The 13,967-nt window shown below is 61.6% G+C and overlaps 1 protein-coding gene across 3 annotated transcripts in view; it reads right to left on the reverse strand.

The window, feature by feature from the left end:
• Positions 1-11,180, reverse strand: part of LOC127031958 (Fc receptor-like protein 5) — a 114,537-nt gene extending 103,357 nt beyond the window's left edge. For 2 of the 3 annotated variants that reach the window (XM_050919028.1, XM_050919025.1), the window contains exon 1: positions 8,963-9,955. In XM_050919028.1, coding sequence (XP_050774985.1) covers positions 8,963-8,993 — 31 coding nt within the window. In that variant the 5' untranslated portion in view covers positions 8,994-9,955. Of the gene's footprint in view, positions 1-8,962; positions 9,956-10,749 lie in introns of those variants that run through there. The other variant, XM_050919027.1, reaches the window with a different exon arrangement.
• Positions 11,181-13,967: the final 2,787 nt, after the last annotated feature.

Below are 13,967 nucleotides of genomic sequence, written 5' to 3' on the forward strand. Positions count from 1 at the left end.
GACCCTGTCCCCTTACATACCGTCTCGCTATCCATGACCGGCACAACTCCCCTCTCTTCCAGTTGGACCTCGAAGGGAGGGAGAGAGAGAGAGTGAGTGAGTGTGTGTGTGTGTATGTGCGCGTGCGTGTGTGTGTGTGGCTCAGCATGGCACGGTGGGACTGCTGGGATTAGCTGGGTCCAGAGAGTTGTGTCTGCAATTCCCAATTTGACCACCAGGGGGTTGCGAGGTGCAGGAAAAGAGAATTGGTGGGAATCAGAATTTTGACCTGTGGGGATGATGGGGGGGGGGGCGGTCGAGAGCCAGGACTCCTGGGTTCTATCCCCTGGGGACTGAAGGACCCATTGGAACAGATTTGCCCTCCCAGGGACAAATGGCTCCCGGCCCCACGGAGGGCCCTGAGGACCCAGAGGACCCGGAAGAACTTACATGGAGAGCTGGCAGCTAGCTGGGGAAGAAAGGGAAAGAGATTGATTTAAAGTGAGATTCCACAGAGTCTCTCATACCCATCTCTTCCCTGCTGCAGTGCTCCCTGAGGGGGAGCACCCTGCCATCCTGGACGCCTGGGATCCATCCCCATCCCATTTTGTCCAGCCCTGGGTCTGGGACCTGAACGGCTCCCCCAGGGGTGAGGTGACTGTGCTGGTTCTTGGATGCCTGGGTCCCATCCCCCGTCCTGTCCCCTACCTGAAGTTGGCTGGGTCTCAGCCCATTCCTGGTATTCCCTCCCCCCAGAGGCAAATCACTCACAATCCTCTGTATAGGACTCTGCTGTGCCAAGTTACCCACAGTCCTTTGCACCAGAGTCCTGTGGTACCCAACTACCCATGTTCCCTTGCATGGTGGTCCTGCTGTAGCCAGTTACCCATTGTCCTTTGCAACTGGCTCTTGCTATCACATGTCACTCCTTGTGCGGGCTGAGAGCACTGAAGGTGCCCCAAGGTGAGAACACTCCTGTCTCTCATGCCTAGATCCCATTCCCCACAGGCACTGAGAGCTGCTGTGCCCCCTAGGAGTGAATGCCCTGTGCTGTCGTCCTGGATGCCTGGGTCCCATTCCCCACAGGCACTGAGAGCTGCGGTGCCCCCTAAGGGTGAATGCCCTGTGCTGTCGTCCTGGATGCCTGGGTCCCATTCCCCACAGGCACTGAGAGCTGCAGTGCCCCCTAGGAGTGAATGCCCTGTGCTGTCGTCCCGGATGCCTGGGTCCCATTCCCCACAGGCACTGAGAGCTGCAGTGCCCCCTAGGAGTGAATGCCCTGTGCTGTCGTCCCGGATGCCTGGGTCCCATTCCCCACAGGCACTGAGAGCTGCGGTGCCCCCTAGGGGTGAATGCCCTCTGCTGCCGTCCCGGATGCCTGGGTCCCATTCCCCACAGGCACTGAGAGCTGCGGTGCCCCCTAGGGGTGAATGCCCTCTGCTGCCGTCCCGGACGCCTGGTCTCATTCCCCATCCTACACTTCACGCACCTGCCATCTTCTTCCTGCAGAGGCAGATGAGCAGCAGCAGCAGAGCCAGAGCCGTGGCAGCCCCACTGCACCCAGCCACCAGGGGGATAGGCAGAGACCAGGCTGGTAAAAGGAGGGGATGAGTTAACAGCCAGGAACAAGGGAGGGGGCAGCGTCTGGGGACCCACTAACTGCTCTAGACCCCAGCTGGGGCAGGGAACAATCTGGGCCCTCCCCTTTAAGGTGGGATTTTTTGCTTGCCAGATGCTCTTGGTACCACCTGTGGTGAAATGCTGCCACCTGGTGTCAGGCTCAGGTACTGCACCCTTGGAACCCCGTGTGGTTCTGTTGCCCCCTCTAACACATGCTGTGTCTTGGTTCCAGGGTCTCCCCCAGGGGTAGCAGATGTATAATGTATACTGTATAATGGGCACTAGGGGGCAGCAGAGGGTGGAGGTGGGAAAGGGGCGGTGGTACTGTATAATGGGCACTAGGGGGCAGCAGAGGGTGGAGGTTGGGAAGGGGCGGCTGTACTGTATAATGGGCACTAGGGGGCAGCAGAGGGTGGAGGTGGGAAAGGGGCGGCTATACTGTATAATGGGCACTAGGGGGCAGCAGAGGGTGGGGGCGGGGAAGGGGTGGCTGTACTGTATAATGGGCACTAGGGGGCAGCAGAGGGTGGGGTGGGGAAGGGGCGGCTGTACTGTATAATGGGCACTAGGGGGCAGCAGAGGATGAGGGCGGGGAAGGGGCGGCTATACTGTATAATGGGCACTAGGGGGTAGCAGAGGGTGGGAGGTGGGGAAGGGGCAGCTGTTCTGTATAATGGAGAATGGAGGCAGCAGAGGGTGGGGGCGGGGAAGGGCGGCTGTACTGTATAATGGGCACTAGGGGGCAGCAGAGGGTGGGGCGGCTGTACTGTATAATGGAACTAGGGGGCAGCAGAGGGTGGGGGCGGCTGTACTGTATAACGGCACTAGGGGGCAGCAGAGGTTAGGGGCGGGGAACGGGCGCCGCCAGAGGGCTATGGGACCTTGTCAGCTTTCAGTCCCGCTGGCTGCCTGTAGAACCTGTACCCGGCCAACCCCTCGCCCCTGAGGGTCACCCGCTCCCCTGGGACGTACACCCAACCCACTTCCTTCTGGTTCCGTTTCTCCCACCGCCAGATACTTCCTTCACCCACCCATCGCCCGTCTCTCTCACTGACAATCCAGGGGAAAGCGCCGTGTGGGAGCTCAAAGGGCAGGGATGTAATTCAAGCCTCAGGAGCCCTATGGGAGGTGAGTCAAAATGGTTACATCCCCGTTTCACAAAAGGGGAAACTGAGGCACAGCACACAACTGCCAACTCAGTGGAATAGTCAGGACTAGAACCCAGGAGTCCTGTCTTCCAACCTCTTTTCATGCTCCAACCCATCTTAGAGCCCACTCCCTCTGAGAGCTGGGGACAGAACCCAGGAGTCCTGGCTCCCAGCTCCCACCCCAACCATCAGACCCCACTCCCCTCCCAGAGCTGGGGAGAGAATCCAGGAGTCCTGGCTCCTAACCCTCCTTTTGCAGCAAGAGGAAAGCCGATATCTCGACCCCGGTTCCCATTACCTGTCAGGAGCAAGGTCACTGCATTACTTGGCAGAGACTGGGAGTGGGGCTGTCTTGGGGGGCTGCTCTGGACCCAATAGGAGCAGGTGAAAGTCCGGCTGAGTTCACTGTTCTCCGTGCTGATCCTCCAGGTCCCACTGCTTTGGGACCACAGCCTCTCCCAGCTCCCATTCCTCTGCTCATAGAAAACGAACCCCAGGGCCCCGGAGTCCCTTGGAGCAGAGCACGTCAGCTGGACCTGCTGCCCCCTTACTGGGCTAGGGGGGCTCAGAGACAGGCTGGGGGCTGGGGGAGCCGGGACCGGGGTGGGCGGCTGGGAATCTGGGAAAGGAGGGACTGTCAGCAGGGTGGCGAAAGAGCAGGGGAACAGCTGGGGTGCAAGTGGGGGTCAGTCACCCCAGAGTGGGGAGCAATGGGGTCAGAGCCCCAAATTCTGAGTGTCTGTAACACAGACTCCCCTTCCTCCACCCCCTAACCATCCTGGGACCCCACTCAATAACCCAATCCTTGCCCCTAACCTTCCTGGGACTCCACCCAACACCCCACTCCTGCCCCCCAACCCTGCTGGGACCCCACCCCTCTCTTTCCCCCCATTTCCCCTCTCTCTCAATCAGCCCTGGTGACCCCCAGACAAGCAGTATGGTCTGCATGTTGCTTGTCTCCACAGGGACCCAGGGATGATTGGCACCTCTGGAGACCCAGGGCCTCAAAAGCCCTTCTCCCCCCGCCGAGCTCCCCCTGCCCCGTCCTTGGCTGTAGAGGGGGGACTCAGGGGGCCCCTGTGTGGCGAGGCTGTGAAGTTCGGGCCAGGGGATGGAGAGACCCACAGGGTCTGTCTGTGCCCAGCAGCCCCAGGAGACTCTGCTCGGCCCAGACGTGGCTCTGCTGGGAAGGCCCCAGCCCCCTGCCGCCCACCCCAGCCTGGGAGCAGCCGACTCAGGGGCTGTAGTCAGGAGACACAGGAAGTGGGGGGAGAGGACAAGAGATGACAACAGCCCCCCCCAGCCAGCCCCCCGCCACCATGGGGAGACCAGATGGGAGCCGGTGCCCCCTAGAGGGGAAAGGCCCCGTGCCCCATTCTCCACCCCCCTTTAGCCAGCCAGCCACTGCTTCCAAAAACGACACCCACAGACCCCCCTGCACAGACCAGGGGATGAACCGGGTCCCTCAGTCCCCGTGGACAACACCAGCTGGGGGAGGATCTGCAGCCAGGCTGTAAGAGAGGAGACAAGAGGGGGGTAAGGGCTCTGGGGTGGGACAGGTGATGGGGGGCAGGATCAAGGGGGGTGGAGCAAATGACTCTGGATACTGGATTTACAGACCATCCTGGTCCGTTACAGGGAGCAAGGGGAAAGAAGGAAAGAAAAAGAGTTGGTGGATGGGGCTGGGGATGGACACGGAGGAGGATCGAGGGTTGGGGATGGGGCTGGACACGGAGGATGGTCGGGGGATGGGGCCGGGGCTGGACATGGAGGAGGGTTGGTGGATGGGCCGGGGCTGGACACGGAGGATGGTCGGGGGATGGGGCCGGGGCTGGACATGGAGGAGGGTTGGTGGATGGGCCGGGGTGGGACACGGAGGAGGGTCAGGGGATGGGGCCGGGGCGGGACACGGAGGAGGGTCAGGGGATGGGCCGGGGCGGGACACGGAGGAGTGTCGGGGGATGGGCCGGGGCGGGAGACGGAGGAGTGTTGGGGGATGGGCCGGGGTGGGACACGGAGGAGGGTCGGGGGATGGGGCCGGGGTGGGACACGGAGGAGGGTCGGGTGATGGGGCCGGGGCTGGACGTGGAGGAGGGTTGGTGGATGGGCCGGGGCTGGACAGGGAGGAGTGTCGGGGGATGGGCCGGGGCGGGACACGGAGGAGTGCTGGGGGATGGGCCGGGGCTGGACACGGAGAGGGTTTGGCAGATGGGTTGGGGCTGGACTCAGAGGTGGGTCAGTGGATGGGACCGGGGCGGGACACGGAGAAGGGTCGGGGGATGGGCTGGGGCTGGACACGGAGGAGTGTCGGGGGATGGGCTGGGGCTGGACACGGAGGAGGGTCGGGGGATGGGCCGGGGCGGGACACGGAGGAGTGTTGGGGGATGGGGCCGGGGCTGGACAGGGAGGAGGGTCGGGGCTGGGGCTGGGGCTGGACACGGAGAGGGTTTGGCAGATGGGTTGGGGCTGGACTCAGAGGTGGGTCAGTGGATGGGACCGGGGCAGGACACGGAGGAGGGTCAGTGGATGGGACCGGGGCGGGACACGGAGGAGTGTCAGGGGATGGGCCGGGGCGGGATACGGAGGAGGGTCGGGGGATGGGCTGGGGCTGGACATGGAGGAGGGTCAGGGGATGGGCCGGGGCGGGATACGGAGGAGTGTCGGGGGATGGGCTGGGGCTGGACACGGAGGAGGGTCGGGGGATGGGCTGGGGCTGGACACGGAGGAGTGTCGGGGGATGGGCTGGGGCTGGACACGGAGGAGGGTCGGGGGATGGGCCGGGGCTGGACACGGAGGAGGGTCGGGGGATGGGCCGGGGAGGGATATGGAGGAGTGTTGGGGGATGGGGCCGGGGCTGGACAGGGAGGAGGGTCGGGGCTGGGGCTGGGGCTGGACACGGAGAGGGTTTGGCAGATGGGTTGGGGCTGGACTCAGAGGTGGGTCAGTGGATGGGACCGGGGCGGGACACGGAGGAGGGTCAGGGGTTGGGGCCGGGGCTGGACATGGAGGAGGGTCGGGGGATGGGGCTGAGGCTGGACGTGGAGGAGGGTTGGTGGATGAGCCGGGGTGGGACACGGAGGAGTGTCAGGGGATGGGCCGGGGCGGGATACGGAGGAGGGTCGGGGGATGGGCTGGGGCTGGACACGGAGGAGGGTCGGGGGATGGGCTGGGGCTGGACACGGAGGAGTGTCGGGGGATGGGGCCGGGGCTGGACACGGAGGAGGGTCAGGGGATGGGCTGGGGCTGGACACGGAGGAGGGTCGGGGGATGGGCCGGGGCTGGACACGGAGGAGGGTCGGGGGATGGGCCGGGGCTGGACACGGAGGAGGGTCGGGGGATGGGCCGGGGCTGGACACGGAGGAGTGTCGGGGGATGGGGCCGGGGCGGGATACGGAGGAGGGTCGGGGGATGGGGCCGAGGCGGGATACGGAGGAGTGTCGGGGGATGGGGCCGGGGCGGGATACGGAGGAGGGTCGGGGGATGGGCCGGGGAGGGATATGGAGGAGGGTCGGGGGATGGGCCGGGGCTGGACACGGAGGAGTGTCGGGGGATGGGCTGGGGCTGGACACGGAGGAGGGTCAGTGGATGGGACCGGGGCGGGACACGGAGGAGTGTTAGGGGATGGGCCGGGGCGGGATACGGAGGAGGGTCGGGGGATGGGCTGGGGCTGGACATGGAGGAGGGTCAAGGGATGGGCCGGGGCGGGATACGGAGGAGTGTCGGGGGATGGACTGGGGCTGGACACGGAGGAGGGTCGGGGGATGGGCCGGGGCTGGACACGGAGGAGGGTCGGGGGATGGGCCGGGGCTGGACACGGAGGAGGGTCGGGGGATGGGCCGGGGCTGGACACGGAGGAGTGTCGGGGGATGGGGCCGAGGCGGGATACGGAGGAGTGTCGGGGGATGGGGCCGGGGCGGGATACGGAGGAGGGTCGGGGGATGGGCCGGGGAGGGATACGGAGGAGGGTCGGGGGATGGGCCGGGGAGGGATATGGAGGAGGGTCAGGGGATGGGCCGGGGAGGGATACGGAGGAGGGTCGGGGGATGGGCTGGGGCGGGACACGGAGAAGGGTCAGGGGATGGGCCGGGGAGGGATACGGAGGAGGGTCGGGGGATGGGCCGGGGAGGGATACGGAGGAGGGTCAGGGGATGGGCTGGGGCTGGACATGGAGGAGGGTCGGGGGATGGGCCGGGGCGGGATACGGAGGAGGGTTGGGGGATGGGGCCGGGGCTGGACACGGAGGAGGGTCAGGGGATGGGCTGGGGCTGGACACGGAGGAGGGTCGGGGGATGGGCCGGGGAGGGACACGGAGGAGGGTCAGGGGATGGGCCGGGGAGGGACACGGAGGAGGGTCAGGGGATGGGCTGGGGCTGGACATGGAGGAGGGTCGCGGGATGGGGCCGGGGCTGGACATGGAGGAGGGTTGGGGGATGGGCCGGGGAGGGATACGGAGGAGGGTTGGGGGATGGGCCGGGGAGGGATACGGAGGAGGGTTGGGGGATGGGGCCAGGGCTGGACACGGAGGAGGGTCAGGGGATGGGCCGGGGCTGGACATGGAGGAGGGTCGCGGGATGGGCCGGGGCTGGACATGGAGGACGGTTCGCAGATGGTCGGGACTGGACGTCAGGACACCTGGGCTCTGGTCCCACTGGAGCTGGGCCTGGGAACGGCTCAGGTTTGACAGCCTGTCAGTGGGTCGCAGGCCGGGCTCCTGGCAGGCTGCAGGGGATCCTGGGCTCCAAGGCCCGCAGATCAGGGCAGCCCTGCCAGGCCAGGCCTCCCCGCTGCCTGCCTGGGAGCTGGAGGGCCCTGGAGCCATGGGGGCAGAGCCTGGTACCTGACAGGGCCCCCAGACCCTGGCAGCTGCTGGGTGAAACTGACACGATTCTTGTCAGTTTCACTCTCTGTATTGACAAGGGGGGCCCTGATCTGTGTCCTTGCAGCACCTGCCACAAGGGGACCCTGATCTCGGCCAGGGTCTGGGCAGCGCCTGGCCTGAGGGGGCCTGTTGCTCTAGGAAATTCCCCATCAAGCAACACGCTTTGGCTCTGTGCTGCAGCTCCCTGCCTGATACTGGGGCCGAAGGGGGAAATGAGCTGGGGCCAAAGGAGGGGGGCAGAGGGTGACTAGCAGAGAAAGAACAGACCCAGAGGGGACGACACAGGAAAGAGGAGGGGTGCGGCGGTCGCATGGGCTTTATTTATTGTTTCTCAGACACAATCTGGTCAAGTTGAGCCACAGCATCATATCAGCCACCCTCAAGGCACAAAGACCTGCAGAAAACTGAGTCATTTTACAGCCCTCACCCGACGTGTGTCCTGGTTTGGGGGACGGAAACAGAGCAGAAGGAAGAGGGAGACAAGAATGAATGGCCCGGGGTGGGGGGAGCAGGGAGGAGTGGGAGTGGGAGCAAGAGATGGAGAGAGAATGAAAGTGGGCGACAGAGGAAAAGGACAAAAAGCAAATTGTAGAGTGAGACAAAGAGCAGGGAATGAACGAGGCAGGCAGAAGGAGGAGGGCAGATGGGAAAGGGGAAGGAGGCAGGGGCCAAGGTAGGGGGCAGAGGGGAAGGGAGAAGGAGGCAGGGGCAGAAGGAGGAGGGCAGATGGGAAGGGAGAAGGAGGCAGGGGCAGAAGGAGGAGGACAGAGGACAAGGGGGGAACAAGGCAGGGTCTGAAGGAGGAGGGCAGAGGGGAAGGGAGAAGGAGGCAGGGGCAGAAGGAGGAGGGCAGATGGGAAGGGGGAAGGAGGCAGGGGCCAAGGTAGGGGGCAGAGGGGAAGGGAGAAGAAGGCAGGGGCAGAAGGAGGAGGGCAGATGGGAAGGGAGAAGGAGGCAGGGGCAGAAGGAGGAGGACAGAGGACAAGGGGGGAACGAGGCAGGGTCTGAAGGAGGAGGGCAGAGGGGAAGAGGGGGAAGGAGGCAGGGGCCTAGGTAGGGAGGCAGAGGGGAAGAGGGGGAACGAGGCAGGGGCAGAAGGAGGAGGGCAGATGAGAAGGGGGAAGGAGGAAGGGGCAGAAGGAGGAGGACAGAGGAGAAGGGGGAAATGAGGCAGGGGCAGAAGGAGGAGGGCAGATGGGAAGGGGGAAGGAGACAGGGGCCAAGGTAGGGGGGCAGAGAAGAAGGGGGAAGGATGCAGGGGCTGAAGGAGGCAGGCTGACGAGAAGGGGGGGCCGAGGCAGGAGCTGAAGCTGGATTGGGGGGGGGGGTCACTCACCCAGCACAGGGAGAAGACCTGTTAGCTCCATACTGGGTTGAACTGGCCGAGGCTGGAAGCTGCATCCACCGTGCCCGGCCCTGCCCCTCTGCTGACAGCAGCCGGGGCTACACGAGGCCACTGTTGGTGCAGCGAGAGGAAGTGTGTGACAAAGTAGACAATTTTTTTATTTTCGTGGTTTTCCAATGGTTTGCATGCAGAGGGAGTGGGACACAGTGTCCCTGGGTGTTACTGGTTTAATGAGGGAGGGGAGAGGGAGTTTGTTGGTACAGAGGACCAGAGAGGGAACTTGGGACTCCAGCTGATGGCTGGGAGGAGGGACACCCCAGCAGCTGGTGACCTGATGATCCGGAGACCCAGCTCAGGAGTCACAGCCAGTTCTGGCCAGTGGGAGGACAATGGGCTGCGGAGAGAGGACCCCGGTGACCTGACCAGCAGGTTCCAGCCAGAGGGGCCAGAAGACAGAAGAGGGGAGAGGAGGCCCAGGTGACCCTGTTTTCCTGGAGAGAAGACAATGGACAGAGGCGATTCCTGGGGCTGGTGGTATCATATGCCCAGCTAGGAAGCAGGGGGTCTTGGGGCTGGAGAGAGGAGGCAGGCAGGGCCGAAATGGATGCAGGGAAGATGGGGAATGTGCTGGGATGAGGGAGGCCAGGCCTGAGGGTCATAGAGTTTCTTGTGCTGTGTTCCATGGTCAATAAACCCTCCTGTTTTACGCTGGCTGAGACTCTGGGCTAGAGAACAGGGTTGCATCAACCCCTTCGGGGGGCAGAGGCCCTGGGTTTCCAGAGCGAGTGGACTCCCTGCTGGGTCCCAAGGCCATAGAGGTGTTCAGCCAAATGGATGGTGTTGAGACGGGGGACTACGACCTGTTCAAACAGGCTTTGCTGCTGAAGCTGGAACTGACCCCCGAGGCGTACAGGAAACAATTCCGGGGTGTACGCAAGACCTCAGGTGCCTCTTACAAGGAGGTTGCCAAGTGGGGGAAGGGTGCAGGGGCCACCACCACAGAGTACATGTAGCACCTGGTGGGGTTGAAGCAGCTGTGTGACATCCGCCCTCCAGACCTTAAGATGTGGCTAGTGGACTGGAAGCCCAAAGATCTGCGCAGTGCAAGGGCACTGGCAGATGAGCTTGTGGACAGCAGGAGGGAGACCCACATTGGGGACTCAGAAGGGGAGTCACCCTGAGACCTCTCCAAGGTGGGACTTGAGGGACTGAATTGTAGTTACTATGGCCAAAAGGGACACAAGGGGGCACAGTTCCTGAAGATGAAGGAAATGGTGGCCAAGCAGAACCTGTGGGGTGTCAGCTGGGTGGAAGCCCACCAAGAGGGGGCACCGCCGGTCCAGGGGGGTGCAGTCGAGAGGGCTGTGCCAGGGGGAGGAGGAGGGCCAATGTTACAGCCTATGCTGTATCACGGGGCGGGGGCCCAGAACTTCCCCAGGTCATTGGCTAAGTGACCCTGCTCCATTCAACCTTGAAGGGGGAAGAGATGTGACGAAGTGGGGAATTTTTTTATCTGTTTGTGGTTTTCCAGTGGTTTGCATGGACTCGGTGTCCCTGGGTGTTACTGGTTTAATGAGGTGAGGGGAGAGGGAGTTTGTTGTTACAGAGGACCAGTGATAGAACTTAGGACCCAGCCGATGGCCGGGAGGATGGAGACCCCAGCGACTGGTGACCTGGCCCAGCTCAGGAGTCACAGCCGGTTCTGGCCAGTGACCTGACCAGCCGGTTCCAGCCAGAGGAGGGCGGAGAGGAGAGGGGGCCCAGACGACCCTGTTTACCTGGAGAGAAGACAATGGACAGAGGCGGTGCCTGGGGCTGGTGATATCAAATGCCCAGCTGGGAAGCAGGTGTCTCTGTGCTGGAGAGAGGAGGCAGGCAGGGCCGACCTGGATGCAGGGAAGACAGGGAGTGTGCTGGGATGAGGGAGGCCAGGCCTGAGGGTCAGAGAGTTTCCTGTGCTGTGTTCCATGCTCAATAAACCCTCCTGTTTTACGTTGGCTGAGAGTCACTTCGGGCTAGAGAACAGGGTTGCATCAACCCCTTCGGGGGGCAGAGGCCCTGGGTCTCCAGAGCGAGTGGACTCCCTGAGGGGGCCCTGTGATGAAGTGGAAATATTCTTGATGTGTTCTTTGAATGCTGAGTGGGGAGTATTGACCTGGGAAGGTTACAGGGAAGCCTGCATTGGGGAAGGGAGGATACCTGAGCATGTAACATGAGAACCCAGGAGGGGGGTTGGAGGTCAGGTAACACCTCTACCTGGGAAACTGGACAGAGGACACAAAGGCTGGGGGAGGAGCTGGGGGATGGCTGAGTGCAGGGCCAACTATACTGGTTTTGCCGCCCCAAGCAGCGTGCTGAATTGCCGCCGCGGATGGCAGGGGCAGTCCATGTGCTGTTAGGGTGGCACGTGTGTTTCTGCCGTGGCGGCAATTCAGCAGCAGCTTCTGTCTTCAGCCGGAAGACAGAAGTTGCGCCGCCGTGGACAGATGAACCTAGAAGCTGCCGCCGAATTTGCGGTTTTTAAGGCCTGGCTTGACAAAGCCCTGGCTGGGATGATTTAGTTGATGTTGGTCCTGCTTTGAGCAGGATGTTGGACTAGATGACTTCTGAGGTCTCTTCCAACCCTAATCTTCTATGATTCTGTGATATCAACACCCTGGGCAGAGGTGTTTCCTGGCCTCCAACCCCCACTTCTGGGTTCTCATGTTACATGCTCAGATATGTTCCCTTCCCCAATGCAGGATCCCCTGTAACCTTCCTTAGAGAGTCCACTAGCAAAAACACACGGACTGCCGCCCCTTGCAGATTGCCACCCCAAGCACCTGCTTGGGATGCTGGTTCCTGGAGCCGGCCATGGCTGAGTTGAGACGACTGGAGGAAGTTTCAGTTTGAAGCTGGCTGGGAAATGGAGAGGCGCGCCCTGACGGGGCTTGGGCTTCCCAACGGGGCTGTGGCTTCCCTGGGACCCCCAGATGGACCTAACGAAAGGGGATCCTGTTGCCTGTACCGGCAAGACCTGTTTTGGACTGTGTTCCTGTTGTCTAAATAAACCTTCTGTTTTACTGGCTGGCTGAGAGTCACGGTGAATCACAGGAAACCGGGGGTGCAGGGCCTGGTCTCCCCCACACTTTGGGACAGGCCCAGGGTGAGAAACAGGTGTGCCAAGGCTCAGAGAGGTGTGGCTCCAGGAGGTGGAGGGCCCTGACCCCGAAAGAGAGTGGACCCCCGAGAAGGGCTCACTAAAAGGGGCACCCCTCACAAACCGCACGATCTGTGAGTCTGTGACAAAGTGTTGTCCGAGGGACGCAGCCACCGCCCCGCCCCGGCACCAAGGCATCAAGCGCTGTGGGCTCAAAGCCAGGCTGACCACGGCCCAGCCTCAGGGCTCCCAGCATGCCTTGCAGCTACCAGCTGCTGTGCACCACCTGTGCTGACAGCTCCATAGAATCATAGAATATCAGGGTTGGAAGGGACCTTAGGAGGTCACCTAGTCCAACCCCCTGCTCAAAGCAGGACCAATCCCTAAATAAATCATTCCAGCCAGGGCTTTGTCAAGCTAGGCCTTAAAAATCTCTAAGGAAGGAGATTCCACCACCTCCCCAGGTAACCCATTCCAGTGCTTCGCCACCCTCCTAGGGAAAAAGCTTTTCCTAATATCAACCTAGACCTCCCCCGCTGCAACTTGAGACCTTTACTCCTTGCTCTGTCATCTCCTACCACTGAGAACAGTCTAGATCCATCCTCTTTGGAACTCCCTTTCAGGTAGTTGTAAGCAGCTATCAAATCCCCCCTCATTCTTCTCTTCTGCAAACTAAACAATCCCCATTCCCTCAGCTGTTCCTCATAAGTCATGTGCTCTAGCCCCCTAATCATTTTTGTTGCCCTCCGCTGGACTTTCTCCAATTTTTTCACATCCTTGTAGCGTGGGGCCCAAAACTGGACACAGTACTCCAGATGAGGCCTCATCAATGTCGAATAGAGGGGAATGATCATGTCCCTCGATCTGCTGGCAATGCCCCTACTTATACAGCCCCAAATACCGTTAGCCTTCTTGGCAACAAGCGCATACTGTTGACTCATATCCAGCTTCTCGTCCACTGTAACCCCTAGGTCCTTTTCTGCAGAACTGCCGCTTAGCCATTCGATCCCTAGTCTGTAGCAGTGAATGGGATTCTTCTGTTCTAAGTCCAGGACTCTGCACTTGTCCTTATTGAACCTCATCAGATTTCTTTTGGCCCAATCCTCTAATTTATCTAGGTCCCTCTGTATCTTATCCATACTCTCCAGCGTATCTATTACTCCTCTCAGTTTAGTGACATCTGCAAACTTGCTGAGGGTGCAGCCCACGCCATCCTCCAGATCATTAATGAAGATATTTAACAAAACCTGTTCCAGGAGCGATCCCTTGGGGCACTCCACTTGAAACCGGCTGCCAACTAGACTTGGAGCATTGATCAATACCCATTGAGCCTGACGATCTAGCCAGCTTTCTATCCACCTTATAGTCCATTCACCCAGCCCATACTTCTTTAATTTTCCGGCAAGAATACTATGCAAGATCATATGAAAAGCTTTGCTAAAGTCGAGGAATAACACGTCCACTGCTTTCCCCTCATCCACTGTGAGCAGAGAGGGCTTTGGGGGTGGTCGGGGGAGGATCCTGTTGCATCGTGTATCCTGGGGTGGGGCGGCTGGGGAACAGCCACAGAGAGACACTGCCTAGGGCCCCCTCATTCTGGAGTAACAGGCAGTGCCCCCTAGTGCTTAACTGCAGTACTAAGGTCAGCACTGACGGCATGTGGAAAGTACAGACTACTGATCCCCCTGCCCCACTCCCCAAAGCATGGCACCACCCGCTGACCCTCCAGCCCCTCCCCCAAAGCACAGGGCAGGGTCTCAGTCCAACCCCTCTCTCCACTTCCTGCAGTGTTTCCAGGACCTGCTATTTGGGGCCCAGGGGCTGGGCCATGGCCAGTGCAGTCCCTGTCCTGGGCAC

This window comes from Gopherus flavomarginatus, chromosome 11 (genome assembly GCF_025201925.1).
Source record: "Gopherus flavomarginatus isolate rGopFla2 chromosome 11, rGopFla2.mat.asm, whole genome shotgun sequence".
Taxonomy (NCBI): Eukaryota; Metazoa; Chordata; order Testudines; family Testudinidae; genus Gopherus; species Gopherus flavomarginatus.